The 14387-nt window shown below is 60.3% G+C and overlaps 3 protein-coding genes across 3 annotated transcripts; 2 read left to right on the forward strand and 1 right to left on the reverse strand.

Moving 5' to 3' along the window:
- Window positions 1–76: 76 nt before the first annotated feature.
- On the reverse strand, window positions 77–4876 carry PSEUBRA_001109 (Transcription factor, fork head; the record flags this gene model as incomplete). Its single annotated transcript, XM_016434421.1, has 1 exon — window positions 77–4876. The coding sequence occupies one exon, from the start codon at window positions 4874–4876 to the stop codon at window positions 77–79; it is 4800 nt and encodes a 1599-aa protein (XP_016294149.1).
- A 1487-nt stretch (window positions 4877–6363) lies between these two features.
- On the forward strand, window positions 6364–8607 carry PSEUBRA_001110 (uncharacterized protein; the record flags this gene model as incomplete). Its single annotated transcript, XM_059464561.1, has 1 exon — window positions 6364–8607. One exon carries the CDS (start codon window positions 6364–6366, stop codon window positions 8605–8607), a length of 2244 nt encoding a protein of 747 aa, XP_059320872.1.
- A 1288-nt stretch (window positions 8608–9895) lies between these two features.
- On the forward strand, window positions 9896–14248 carry PSEUBRA_001111 (Alpha/beta hydrolase fold-3; the record flags this gene model as incomplete). The annotated part of the gene is made up of 1 exon (XM_059464562.1): window positions 9896–14248. One exon carries the CDS (start codon window positions 9896–9898, stop codon window positions 14246–14248), a length of 4353 nt encoding a protein of 1450 aa, XP_059320873.1.
- Window positions 14249–14387: the final 139 nt, after the last annotated feature.

Here is a 14387-nt window from a genome sequence, read left to right on the forward strand (position 1 = left end):
ACGTCAATGATACAAGAGAGTCACTACTATACACCTCTTCACTGCAATAAGATACCACTTCCCGCTTCGCTCTGTCTCAGCCCACTTTCGGTCCAGGCGAAGGGCTGGGTCCTGCAGGCGCCGGTGACGACTCACCAGGCCCCGGAGTCGCAGTACCTTCCCGCGTGCCAGCCCCCGTCGATGCCTTCTTCTTCTTCTTGCCGCTGCCGCCCTTCTTGCCTTGCTGCGCCGCGAGCTTGTTGGCCATCTGCAGCAGTTGCAGCTGTCCAGGCGTGAGCTTGGCCAGCTGCTTGCCGCCACTCGCGCCGCTCTCCTGCTGCTGCTTGCGCAAGAGTGCGATGAGTGCCGCCGCTTCTGGGTGCGCAGCAAGCGCCGACAGTGCTGAGAGCGGATCGTCGCTGTCGGTCGCGGCGGGTGCGGGAGAGGCGCTGGGGCCGGCTGCATCAGATGCGGCAGCGGTGCTGCTCGATGTTGGCTTGCCGGCTCCATTCGCCTCCGAAGCTGCGGTCGGCTTGACCGGCGAACCTGATTTCTGCGGCGCGCTGCCGGAAGCGACTGGCGTAACGGCCGATGGCTTTGCCGGCGATGCAGCCAAGTTTGTGACAGCGGAAGCAGGAGCCGGCGTGCTCGCCTTGGTCGCCGCAGTAGTCGCAGGGACAGAAGGCCGTATCGGTGTGCTCGGAAGAACGGGCGCTTTGGCTGGCGCAGATGCGTTTGAAGTGGACTGCGCCGTGGCCGGAGATCCAGTTGAGCCGGCCGCTGTGCCCGGTGTGTTGACCTTGGCACTCGCAGTCGCGCTCTGTGAGCTGCCGGCGACGGCGGGCTTGACAGGCGTAGGCAGCACCGGCTTGGGCAGCGTCGTCATCGAATGCAAAGACGTTGCCGACACAGGCGGCTTGGGAAGCGCCGTCGTCGCTGAGACCGCTTTGTTGGCCGGCGATGCAGTGCCGTTCGCTCCAGCAGTGGTAGTGGACACAGAGGCAGCTGGTGCCGGTGAGGGTGCCGGCGTGGCCTTGCCAGCAGCTGCTGAGGTAGTCGATGCTGGCTTGACATTGGCTGCCGGCGTCGGACCTGCAGGGGAAGCGGTCTTGCTCTGAGCTGCCACCTGTTGCTGCTTCATCCGCTCCTTCAGATGCGTGACCAAGTAGGCTTGCAGCACTTGCAGAGCCTGCTGGGCGCCTAGGCCTTCGATCTGCGCCAGCTGTCCGGCGTTGAGATGGCCAAACACTTGCGGGCTGAGGTACAGCTTGCCATCGTGGTGGACGATGGGGGGCGTTTCGAGCAGCGACTCGATCGTTCCCGGCGCAGCCTTGGGCTTGTCGGCCGCGGCGGCTGCAGCGGATGACGGGGGCGTACCGATGATGAGCGGAATGCGGATCGCCGGCAACGATCCGGGTGTGCCAGCTGCTGCTGTCGCGGCCGCTCCAACTGCTGCAGCTGCCGATGCTGGATTCGCTGTAGCAGTAGTGGCACTCGCGCCTGGCTTGGGACCAACTGCGGTCGTACCACCAGGCGTGTTGGCGCTAGGTACACCAGCGGCACCAACGGGGGCAGGCGGACCAGCTGCTGCCGCCTTGGCCGCCTCCTCCTTCTGCTTGGCCAGGTTGGCACGATGCTGCTCGGCCACCTTGGAGTCGGACATGGTGTAAAAGATGCCTTTGCCCGGCTCGTCCGATCGGCGCGGGATGCGAGTGAATTCACGAGTCGAGCCAATGGCATGACGGATGGAGCTCTGCCAGTCTCGACCGGTGTGTCTGCCGTTGCGCTTAAACCAGACCCACTTGTTGGCGATCCACTCGTACACCTCTTGCAGCGTGAGCTTGCCGTTCTTCTTGGTGCAGTGATCGGAGCGAAGCGCCTGCGAGATGAGCTCGACGTTGGTCAAATCCGGTTTGTCTTCGGGCCCGGGCGGCGGCTTGGGGGCAGCCGGGGCCGGGGCTAGCGATGCGGTCGGGACAGCGCTTGCTGTGCTCGGGGTGGTGCCTCCAACGCCGGCGGCGGCCGGTTTCTGACTCTGCTTGGCTTGCGCATTGGCCAGACTGGCTGCCGAGGCGATGATGCTAGCTGTCGTGGGCCAAGTGGAAGGATCGGAGCCCGAGGTACTAGCAGTGGACGCAGGGCCCGGTGTCGAGTTCGGAGCAGGGAGCGATGTCGTCGCCGACGTGGAGCCATATGCGTTGGCACCGGATGCACTCGGACCCGCCTTTCCGGTAGCAGCCGTGGGGATCATGGGCAGAGTCGAAGCCATCGGTCCAGCGGCGTTTGGCAACATTTGTGCAGAAGCGGAACCGTACCCGGGAATCGAGCCAGAGACAGCATGGGCCGCAGCGATGATAGCGGAAGCGGCGGACGCCGAGCTCGGATCGTATGGCATCGAGGTGGGCGGCAGGTTCTGGCCGGCGAAGGATCCAGGGAAGGCGCCCATGGGCATCGTCGAGGGGCCGACAGGAGTGCCTGGGACCGTGGAGCCTGGTGTGCCAGCAAGGCCCGAAGGCGTCGGCGACACCTCTTCGGCCGCCCCTTTCTTCTTCTTTGGCTTGGCCGGCTTTGCCTTTGCTGGCTTCGCTTTGGCAGCTGCGCTCGGAGCGGATGCCGTCTTTTCGGTCGTCTTTTGACCGACCTTGGAAGCGGGCCCGGCAGGTGCGCTCGCGGTCGTGGTAGCGGCAGGCATCGCTGCGGTTGCACTGTTCGACGCAACAGCTGGCGCGATGGGCGCGAATGCTGCTTTGGAAGAAGGAGCCGCTGCCGACGAACTCGCGCTGGTCGTCGTGGCGGGTTTCACATCCACCATGACAACATCGTCGTCTGCTGAAGCTGTCGCCGCCGTCGTGGAAGCAGATGCAGCGCTTGTCGTGGGTGTCGCCTTGCCCTTCTTGGGACTGACCGAAGTGATGCGCGCAGAGGCGTCGGCTCGAGCCTTGGCGGCTTTGGTGCGCTTGGCAGCATCGAGCGCTTCGATACCGATGGGCGTACCCACCTTGAGAGCGGGCTCCTCCTCGGACGCTGCTTCGCCTCTCTTCCTCTTACGACCTGCGATGCCTGCACCCATGGCCCAGGCAGGCGTTGGGGATTCCTTCTTGACCCCAGCTGCCTCTCCGATGCCATCCGGTTCTGCGCCCTTGGCTCTGCCAGCTTTGGCGCCCTTGGCCGCCTTCTGACCTTTGACGCCTTTGGTCGGTCGTTTGCCAGCCGTGCTTCCTCGACGATTACTAGGTGGCGGCGTGACGATGCCGTCGTCGTCCTCTTCCTCCTCCTCCACTTCGCTGCTCTGCTCTCCTGCACTCGGAGTGCCGAGACTGTCGCTGTCGTCGCCGTCGGGACGCGTGTCTGGGACGGGACCTTTGGTCGGCATCTTGCCTTGTCCTGCGCCTTTGCCTTTGCCCTTGCCTGCAGCTCTGTTGGCGAGAGCAGCAGCGGTGGTCTTGGCCGAAGCTTTGCCCCTTCTGCTGGTGGTCTTGCTCTGCTCTTCCAACGCTTCATCGTCCGAGTCGTCTGCAGCAGCACTGTCGGATGCTTTGCCGACCTTGGACTTGGGCTTGAGGACGAGCCTTCGTTTTGGCTTTGCGTCCCGACGTGCGGGATCAAGTTTGCCCCTGCCGCCTGCTGCTGACGATCTCCGGCGGCCCTTCGTGCCATCCTGCCCTTCGTATTCGTCCTCCCCTCCGCTGGATGCAGACACGGATCCTTCCTCTTCGTCTTCCTCTTCATCGTCTTCGTCCTCGTCCTCGTCATCCTTATCATCGTCATCGTCCTCTTGGTCGTCGCTGCTGAGATCGGACAAGGACTCGGATTCAGAATTGTGGGCGCGTTGACTGTCGCCGTCGATGCTGTAGGATGCTGCGCCGGGAGGTGGTGGGAGAACAAAGTAGAAAACGCGCTCTGCGATCTGGATCTTGGTGCGCTTGCCGAGGACCACGAGTCCGCCTTTTTCTACCCAGACATCATCGACGAAAGCGCCGTTGCGGCCCATGACCATGAGAACGAATTGACCTTCGCCCTGCTCGGGATCTGTGCCGGGGACCGCTCCCATGCGGGATGCAATGTTGTACGGGTCCTGTGCGACGCCATCTGCACCAGCAAGGTGAGAGCCACTGACACGACTAAGGGCGGTGGGCGAGGTGATGCGATAGGTACCGGCACCGTTGCCGCTCGAGCTTCGACTGTGGGCTGGGTTGCCATTGACAAAGGCGGCGTTGGGAGGAGGATGAACGGGACCGGTGTAGTAGAAGATGCGCGCGTGAAGCCTCGAGATGGACTTGAGCGGGCCGAGATCGACATCGACGTCGCCTTCGGTCTTGGATTCGGAAGTGATGTGAGCCTGAGAGAGGCCGGAAGCTGCGTTGGGAAGTTGGGGAGGCAGGGCACCGGGGAGTTGGTTGGGCTGCAGCTGGCCAGGTCGACGGCCGATGGTCACGTCAAGCGTTTGGATGTAGTACGAAAAGCCAGGAAACTCGAGCTTGGCGTAGGCCTGGATGGGACCTTGGTCTTGGTCGTCCTCGTCTTCTGGCTCGAGGTCATCGAAGGCCTCGTCGTCCCAATCCATGTCTTGGCGTGTGAGCGCTTCATTGAGATCGACGGCGCCTTGGAAAGCTTGTTGCGCAGCGTCAAAGGCTGGATCGGTCGACGGCAATCCTGAAGAGGAATCGAGCATGAGGCCGCCATAGGCATGGATGAGCTGATCGGAGCTGGCATTCTGGGCTGCCAGATTGGAGAGATGCGATAAGAGGCCGTTGCCCTCGGCTAGCGACGCAAGCAGCTTGGCATCTTCTTCGTTGAGCCCCGCTGCTGCTGCTTGTAGCGAAGCGGGCATAGGTGACGATATTGTCATGTCCGGATGCTGCGCAAGCTGCATGCTTGCGTCGCCGGTGCTGGCCATTGCGTCGGTGTTCTGCGTTCCGAAAGAAGCCGGCTGGCTCGCTATCGCGTCGGCTGAGCTTGCAGTACTACTCGTAAGAGGATCAGCAGTAGGACCAGCACCGTTGTCTTTGGGCGGTGAGATGGGTATCAAAGCCGGAATGCTGTCCAGAGTCTGGGCGGAAGTCGAGGCGATCGGGTAGAGGTTCTCGATACCTGAAGGAGACGATCTGCGTGTTGGCGATGATGGCTGTGGGGCCGGTGCTGAATCTGAATCGGCCATGATGGCAGCGGATTGACCTACACGACGGTTCCGGTTCTTCCAGTCAAGGATGGATGGCGGTGATGGAACACATTGATGGTGCTACTCGATACTGCGCGGTTGCTGGAAGGTGGGGGATGATGGATCAGCAAATGACGCGGCGACAATCCACGTCTGAAACGACGAGCCGGTGTTCGGATTGCCTCTCCAAAGAGACCGTACAGGAGACGTCGCGGGTTGGGAGCGAGGATGATGGTGGTGGATGCCGCGAGGGATGATGGTGCAGGCGGCCGAGTCGTGAGCGCTTCCAGCCGGCGATGCGTGCTACCGATGCTGAGCAATCCTCGACTGAGCAGCGATGCAAGTGGCGTGACTGAGCCTCGACGGAACGAGCCGGTGATTGTGGCGGTGTGAGGATGTGATGGTGATGGGATGGTGATTCCGAACTCGGCTTTGCATACAATCGCTTTTGAGATTTTTCGCGCTTGGATTCGACGATGATGGTGCTGCTGCTCACCTTGAACTCAAAATTGAGTGGCTCCACAGGCACCCAAATCAGGGTTCCTGCACGAGCTGCAACCAGCCGCCCGCCCATTCCCGAATTCCATCCTTTTTTTCTTTCTTTTCTTGCGAGTTTTGGCCAAACTTTGGCTCAGTTTCCCGAGAGGATATTTTGGCTTTTTGTTTTCAGCAGCGAATCAAACACCTCGAAAAATCACACCTGGCGATGGTCAGCCTCACAAGCGCCATTTGGCTACCCAGCGTACCGGGCAGCACTGTCTGCCGATGAAGCGCGCGCACCCTCTTATGATAGTCTGATTCCAAGAACAACGAGAATCGCGTTGCAGTGGCAAGTCAGCGTTCGGTCACCGGACGAAGCTCAGACTCTACCTCGATAACAACGTCACAAAAAGGAGGCCCAAAAATCAAGGTCGAGAAATTCGGACCGCCATCTGCAGGCCTGATTTTTTTTTCCGATGTCGCCTCCACTCAAAAAGTTTTTGCAAGCGTGACACCATGTGATGGCGACCCTGAACCCATCTTTGAGCTACAACCATCATCACCAACCATTCACGACGCCAGGATCAACACCGGGGCTCTAGCTTGCCTCGCCGCCGCATACATCAGAGCTGGGGAGCAGGCCGGAAGGATGCACCACCAGTACTTGTGGTTGGTTTTGGCGTAGCTTCAGTATCTTTGGCCCCCGGACCGTGCGTGTGAGGAGACTAACGACGGTTACTGCCGCCATGTCTTCTCGCTTGAGGGTCAAGCTGGACCTCGGACCTCATGGCAAGGTCATAGCATCGGTCATTGGCTTCGACGATGCCAAAGCAGTGGCTGCCAGTCGATTCAACGTCGATTCGGGCAACGTACAGCTGTACGTCAGCGACGGAGAAGATCTATGGGAGCTTCATCCGTCGGCATTTCAAGATGTTGTTGCTGAGAATGGCATCATCGTCGCGAAGGCACTGTCAGCTCTACCACCAGCGCCGCGACAACCTCCAAGCGCGAGCAGCTCTCAACCACCGATCGCCCCCAAACAAGACGGCCCACAAGCAATGCCACTAGCGTCATCTCCAGTCTTAGCGATCACCTCTTTACCACCTGCACGAGGGGCAATCAGCGGCGCTTCTCAGGCAGCATCGTCTTCACGCACCCTTCGGTCTCGATCTTCCTCTACTACCAGTTCCGCATCCACCGAAAGTAGCAGCTCGACTTCTTCCTCCTCCTCATCTGGATCAAGCTCCTCGTCTTCATCTTCTTCGTCATCCAACGAGGGGCGACGATCGGCGTCTGTTCAGGATGTCACGGCTATCAATGCAGCTGTTCGTACGATCATGGGTCCAAACGGCCTCCCTGTGTCGTCAAAGGAGCGCTGGGATCCGAAGACGCACCGACTCATGTTCGAAAAGCTCAACGACATCATAAGCTCGGAGACGATATACTACACACGCAAATATACCGAGGAGCGCTATCGGATCTTTCAGCTTCTCATCGATCAGTATGGCGACATGGGCGTCAAGGGTAACTTCTTGCGCGGTAGGACCGCGGCAGCATTGATCTCGCGCGTGGCCGGAGTGCTCAGGACCGCGAGAGAACGGGGCGAAAAGATCAAGCAGCCGTTCAAGTTTTTCTTCCCGAATAAGAAGGACGACGAGGTGGTGCCCCGATCCGCAACAGCGCCGAGCACCAGTAGCAATGCTGGCCCCAGCAGGGCACCAGCACAGGCGATGGGGAATGGCAACCGTTCTCAAACTTTGCCCGCTCAGGCCAATGGACAAGCGCGCAAACGTAAGAGCAAGACAGCGAGAGCGGCAGCCGCAGCAGCATCGGCAATGGCACCACCGACAGTTCCAGCGGCACCTTCTGGATCTCAGATCATGACAGACGGGGCCCAATTGACAGGAAACGGCAGAGGAAAAGGAAAGGGACAAAGCAACACTCAGATCAAGCCGGCTGCACAGAGGACCGTCCCGGGGCAGGCAAATCCGCCGCAGATTCGCAAAAGGGCTCCGAACGTCGCCGCGATCCCACGAAGGCCTCCATCGCCAGCTCGTGCTGCCAAGAGGCCGGCCAACGGTAACGCGACGACGAATTCTCCTCCGCAAAAGCAAAAGGCGACCACTCAGCCGGCCGGGCAGCACCACTCGACGGTCAACCAGCGTCAATCAGCTTCCGCAAATGTCACGGGAGGCAGAGATGCATCAGTGGGCCGCGATCCATCGCGTCGAGCAGCCTCCTCATCTCGACGAAGTCGCTCAGCTTCGCCCGGCCCCCGCGACGATCATCACGCACAAGAACGGTATCCACAATCGTCTCGTTCGGACAGGCTGAGAGACCGGTCCCCCATCCGCATGCGTGACTCGTGGATCCGAGCACGCGATGCCTCGCCCGATCGAGACTCGGACGGCGGTCGCGAAAATGGTGGTGCATTTCGAAGAGCTCGTCGGCCCACCGTGTCTCTGCCGAGGAGGCCCAGCTGGACGGACGCGCCTGACCAGCGCGAGACTCTCGACAGTCGCCCCGATACGCTCGACAGTGCGCTGTTCCGGGCCGAGACGAGGTCGCCTCCGCCAACAGAGCAACCGTCGACGTCGCGATCGAACAGCAATCGATGGAGAGGGCAAGCCTCGCCACGACCGCCCGCAACGGCTCCCGACAGCCCAAGGACCCGTCGCAACGCAGTAGAACGGGCGTTGGAGCACCTCGTTTCGGCTGGAGCCGACGTGGAGAGCTTACCGGGCAATCGCAATGGGAACGGCGGAAAAAACCGTCGATGGGGAAGCCCTCATCGGACCTGGCGCAGGGAAAACGGCGATGCCAACGACGCGGCGCGAGATTCGCCCGATCTGCGTCGCTCTGTTGCACGCAATCAACATCAGCAACAGAATGGACGAGGTCGGCGTTCGGACGCAGCTGACAACGGCTGGCCCTCCTCCTTACACCATTCCGGCCACGGCTCGCCTCGCACTCCTCCGCGGGCTGACTGAGACCTACCTGTCTTTCGAAACTAGCCTGCTCGCAATCGCATTGATTTATCGTCAGGAGCAAACATCGATATTGACGTCCTTGACTGTTGTTCCAACACTGACAGTGCCCAGTGTGCAACATCTTTGATATGTGCGCACGACCAAAGCCTGAGCGAGGACATTCCCTTGATATTGTGTCTCCCTCACTCGTTCATGATCGACGACAGGCTTATAGGAGCTGTATGCGGTGCTTGGCCAAGAGGAGGGGTCTAACAGCGTGACCCTGCGCGAAAAGTTCGCAAGGCTGTCTCCACCGCCTTGATTTTTTGGAGCGTGAAACGTCACAAGGCAGGTGTTGCTGGTGGGCTGGTGTTTGTGGCTTTGCACTGCAGGAGCGACGATCGATTGACGCAGGGTCGCCTTTTTGGCTTGCAGGTGGTCGAAGAATGCATTCATCCAGGCAGGAAGAACTGCTTTTGGAACGCTGCTGTTCGAGACGTGGACCGGAATGCTTTGCTCCTGCTCAACGGGGAGACTGGCGCCGATGTTGGTGGGCATTCGACCCCAAAACTCGAACCAGCGATGGATGGACCCTGTTACGAGAGAAGATGAGCTCATGTTCATCAACCGCGGATAACGTCAAATTTCATCTTCGCAAAAGGAGAACAACGCAGCACGGCACAGCACAGCACGACCCTGCGGACCTGCGTTTCACGTTTTCAACAGCGCTGAGCTGCTCCCCACTCTTACGCTCTAACTTGGCTCAAAAAACGCATTCAAGCTCAGCAGCGGCAGCCGCAACGTGAACAACCAACACACGCCGGTGATATCAGATGCAACACCTTTCTCAGCTCACAGGTGGAGTTACCGAGAAAAAGCGCAGCATACACCTGCTTTGCTTCACTACACCATCACTATACCCTACCTCGACCACACCACAACACCGCAGATAGAGCTTGTTCGAGAGAAGACCGCAACACCGCTCACTACACGCACATCTCCCTTTCCGGCAGCGCATTGCTACCGGCTGAACAGCCTATACTCAGGTCAGCACCGTCAGAGGGTACACCCTCAACGACAGCTTCGAATACACAAGCTCAGCAATCGACAGCTGATCAAATAGCGAGTAGCGGCCATCAGCAAGTCCTTCCTCCGCCGTCGTATGCACACGACGAGCAGCTCCGCATAACCACACAGGCGACTCTTCCTCGAGCGCCAAATCTCCCTGCCAAGAAAGATGAGCGCCGCTGAGAACCAAGTCTAAAGCTTAGATTAGACAAGCAAAGCTGCTCGTAGCGATCAATTCATCATGCTCGATATTCTGCGACCAGCTGCCAACAAGCTCAAGTCGTCCGCGACTCCCCCTGCCACAGCACAGGCCGCTTCACCCACCCTTTCACCTGCCTCTTCCACCTCGACCCTCAAAGCATCGCATCACTCGCGCCCAGGTCATGTCAGAACCACCAGCAAATCATCCATAGGCGCTGCTCGCTCCAAAGGCCAACAGGCACGGCGTCAGAGCATCGAAAGCGGCGTCTCTTCCTCTCATCGACACAAATATACCCCTTCAGATCATCGACAAGATCTGCTCTACTTGAATGCTGCCTCCTCCTCTTCCTCACGCTCGTCGCCTGGCCTCGCTCCATTTCGACGCTCCACCATCACTTCGAGTCCGCATACAACACAACGTCTCAGGGGCAGGTCCAAATTCACTCGCTCCAGTGATGTGGCTGCTTCTTCCCTTTCCACCGCAGGCTTCAGCTCCTCCATGGACCCTTTCCGTGATGAGCACAGTCAGACACGCAAGCGATCTCAGCCTCAGAAGCCTTTGCTCGGCGGTCTCTACTTTTCCGACCTGATCGTCGTTGCCTTCTTCTATGCTGTCAATCTCTTGCGTACCTGCGGCATTGCGGAACTGGTCGATGTTGCTTTCAAAGCCTTTGCCTATGTCTGCACTCGACTCCCTTTCGACTTTTACCAGCGATGGTCCCTCAGTCGTCCTTCATCCGCCTCTCACAGCTGGTATGCGCCCGTCACCAATTCGTCGTCTTCAGCGACCGAGCGATCCGACTCCAGCCAGTCGACCGTCCGACCGGATGACTTTATCGGCAAATCAAAAGCGGCTGCAGCAGCACGCTCGAACTATGCATCGTCCACTGCAGTCTCAGCGGTGGTTTCGTCCTCCGACGAAGAGTTCGCATCGCAAGACGAGGCCGACGACGATACGCAGCTTTCTCCTTTCCACCATCTCACATTGCTCCTCGTGCGTTTCGCCTGCACCAGCTTCCCGCATCTCGTTCCGCGCGTCCTTTTCGCAGAAGAGACCATTGGTCCGCTCGTTCGATGGAGGACCGGCGGAGGGGCGGCAGGCATCGTACGCGAATTCACAGGCGATCAGACCTCACCAAAGTCGGCGTCTGCCAAGTCCGCATTGCTGCATCCGCCCGCCAGGAACGATGCTCCGAGAACATCGGCCAGCACTGCGACCTCTTCAGATAAGCACAAGCCCAGGCCAACCCCTTCTCAAAACTATACCCGGCCAGGTTTCCGCGCTTTCTGGATCGGCGCAGATGCCCACGTCCCTGTCGAGGTTCGCCGCTCGGATCCCTCCTCCAAATCAGCCTCGACGCTGCTCTATCTGCACGGAGGCGGTTTCTCGCTCGGCTCCGTCGCCTTCTACGCCGAAGCACTGATTCGCATCATTACCAAAGTCTGCGCTATGGAAGATCGCGACAACGACGCTCGCTGCGTGGCGGTCGAGTACGACTTGGGCCCGACTTCGCGCTTTCCAGGACCTCTGCTACAGTGTCTGAGGTGCTACGCGCATCTCATCGAGGTCGAGGGCATCGATCCTGCGTCCATCACCATCGCGGGCGACAGCGCCGGCGGCAACTTGACCATGGCCATGCTGCTGTGTTTGGATGGCCAGGCTCGTGGCGATGCGGGACTGGGCGAACGAGACTGGAGCGCGCTTCCCATGCCGGGCAAGGCGGTGCTCATCAGTCCGTGGGCGGACCTGCGTCCATCCGCATCCTTAGCATTCGCACCTCTGCGAGAAGCTGCGGCCGCCGAACGATCAGCCTCACATCAGCCTGGCTCTCCATCGAGAGGGAAGAACAACACACGCTCGAACGATGCAAAGGCATCCGCGAGCTTGGTCTCTGCCTGGACCGAGGCGATTGGGCAGCACGAGTGGGACTACGTCGCCGCGGAAGCGCTGATGCATTTCGCACAGCTCTACGCCGGTGTGCTCAAGACGCCGCGTAGAGTAAGAGGTCCCATGGGCTGGGTCGCTCACATGTGCGCGGTGCTTGCCGGCGACGAAGAGGATAGCAGCGCCATGGAAGGCAAACCTGCGACCTCGAAGACAGCGCCAATGGGTGTCACTGCACCGCTCAACATCCTCCGTTCTCTCCTACCTCAGCGCGTTGCTCGCGTCGCCCACAGCATGCTCACCGAGCCATTGCTGAACCGCGGTGGCGCCACCAGCAAGACGCCCTTCTCATCCAAGACAAGACCGCCTTCCGATGCACTCAATCGGATCGAGCAAGTTCGGCCATCGGTTGTCGGTGCCCTCGATCCGATCTTTCCGTCCACAGAGCGCAAGACGGATGCCGTGCCAAGCACCGCCGATCTGTACATTCCCATCTGGCAAGACAGCAACGATGGCGTGGCGCAGGAAAAAGCGAAACGCGACGCGAGCGATCCCGACTTTGAAGCGGCCAAGACGCTGCTGGAGACCAGCCACCTGATCAATCCCGCCACGGGCGACTGGAGCCGTATCAAGCTCAAGCGCGGTATGCTGGTGACCTGGGGCGATCGCGAGCGACTCGCAGACGACATCGAAGTATGGATTGACCACGTGAGGCAGTCGCAATCGACGAGGAGCGCTCGCGGCGGCGCAGAGTCTGCGTCGGACGACCAGCCTGGCCAAGACATGGACTTGTCGCAGAGAGCCACTAGCTCAGACACCTCAAAGCAGACTCTGCAGGAGAGACGCGCTGCATCGCGATCACCGCATCGCCTCGCTCAAGAGTTGGCCGACGATGGGGCCGACTGGCTGTGCACGGCAGTCGAACACGGCCCCGGCGGCGTTCACGCTTGGCCGTTCGTCTCGATGTATCTGGCTGGAGCGGAGGAAGAACGGGAGAAGGGTCTCGAGATCATTGCGCGCTTCATCGCCGAGCCTACCCCCAGTCCAGCGTCGACGCTGCCACCGACACCTTCGTCCCCCATCGTCCCACTCGCGGTCCAGATGCCCGTCCGTCACGACCAGCGATACACCGCAGCAGCTGCCAACTCACCGCCGCACCTCAACGCTGTCTCTCCCGCCGGATCCATGCCGAGCGATATCAGTTCGCGTGGCGATGACGAAGAGACGGACGATGCTTTTCTGGGATCGAGCTATACCGACTCGGAGGAAGGGTGGGATGCTGACGACAGGAACGAGCTCGGGCTGGAAGGTGTTTATCCGCATGAGACGGTGTGGACCCAGCCAACACCGACTCCGTCGACAGGCGCGGGGACTCCGCTGGACAGCGACGTGGAACAGGAGAGTATCGGGCATGATGAGCTCATTCATCGTGTGGGCCTCGGGCTAGGCTCCGGCAACGATGTGGGAGGCAGGGAGACCGCGTCCCATACAATGGAGCCGGTGCGCCTGCATCGTCCATCTCAGACCGCTGCATCGAGCTGGATCACACAGAACACGTCTCAACAGCAGCCGACGCCGAGGACACCTACTCAATCGACACGTCGCCCGTCATCAACGTCCACTGCCCAGACTGGCTCCACGCAGACCCTCGGCGGTCCTTCGGGTCGCACACTAGCCGAGCTGGAAGCCGAATCGGACATGAGCGCACCCCCATCCCGCCCCGAGTCACCAGGTTGGCGCGAGGACAGCTCCGGCTACAACTCGCGCGACGACGACGACCTGTCCGCGCCCTCGCCGCAAGAGATCGACCGCGATGCCTACTTTGGCGGCCCCATCTCGTACGCCGACGACGCGATCCCCATGGACCCTGGCTTCTACGGGCTCGCACACTACCACACGCTTCGCCCCGAAGGCCTGTCGGATATTGCCGAGGAGGAGTCGCAATTCGACACGTCTTCGGTGCTGAGCAGCGGTAATGGAGGGGCGTTGAGCCCGGGGTACAGCGATCCGACTTTCTCGCCGCAGGACGAGAGGTCGCCGAACGTGAGTGCGACGAGGCTGGGGGTGGGGAACCAGGGAAACCAGGGAAGGTATGGTGCGTATGCGCCTTCTGCGGCCGAGATGGCCATGTTGAGGGAGGCTTTGGATGAGAGGGAGCGGCAATATCAGCAGCGATTTGCGAGAGGGCAGAGTAGGAGGTTTGCCATCGAAGAGGAGGACGACATCGGAGGCGACGGAGGGTCGGATGGCGACGTCGACTGGCTCGATATGGAAGAGCAGCGACGTGAGCAACAGCAGCGCGTTTCGTCATCTGATCCGCCGAGCTCATCCGCTCAGCAGCCGAGCAAGGATGTCACCTCCAGCACAACACCGAGGCTGCGTGTCACGGCCGAAGATCAGGGCAGCAGCTCCAACGTTGCTTCTGCTAGAGAGACAGATCTGCAGCCGCCTCCTTCGCCAGCAAGATCGGCGAGCTCGCAAAGCTCTGCTCTCGACAAGTGGTGGTAGCGCGATTCCTCAGGCTTGCATCCTCGCTCGCGTCTAGTTGCCTACCACACTCTCATTGTGCCCTACCCTTTAGACACATACACAATGCAGCTACTCAAAGGACGACAGCTTTGAAGGGTTTGAGGCTGAGCGTGTGCGA

The sequence above is a fragment of the Kalmanozyma brasiliensis genome (assembly GCF_000497045.1).
Source record: "Kalmanozyma brasiliensis GHG001 unplaced genomic scaffold PSEUBRA_SCAF12, whole genome shotgun sequence".
In the NCBI taxonomy this organism is placed as follows: domain Eukaryota; kingdom Fungi; phylum Basidiomycota; class Ustilaginomycetes; order Ustilaginales; genus Kalmanozyma; species Kalmanozyma brasiliensis.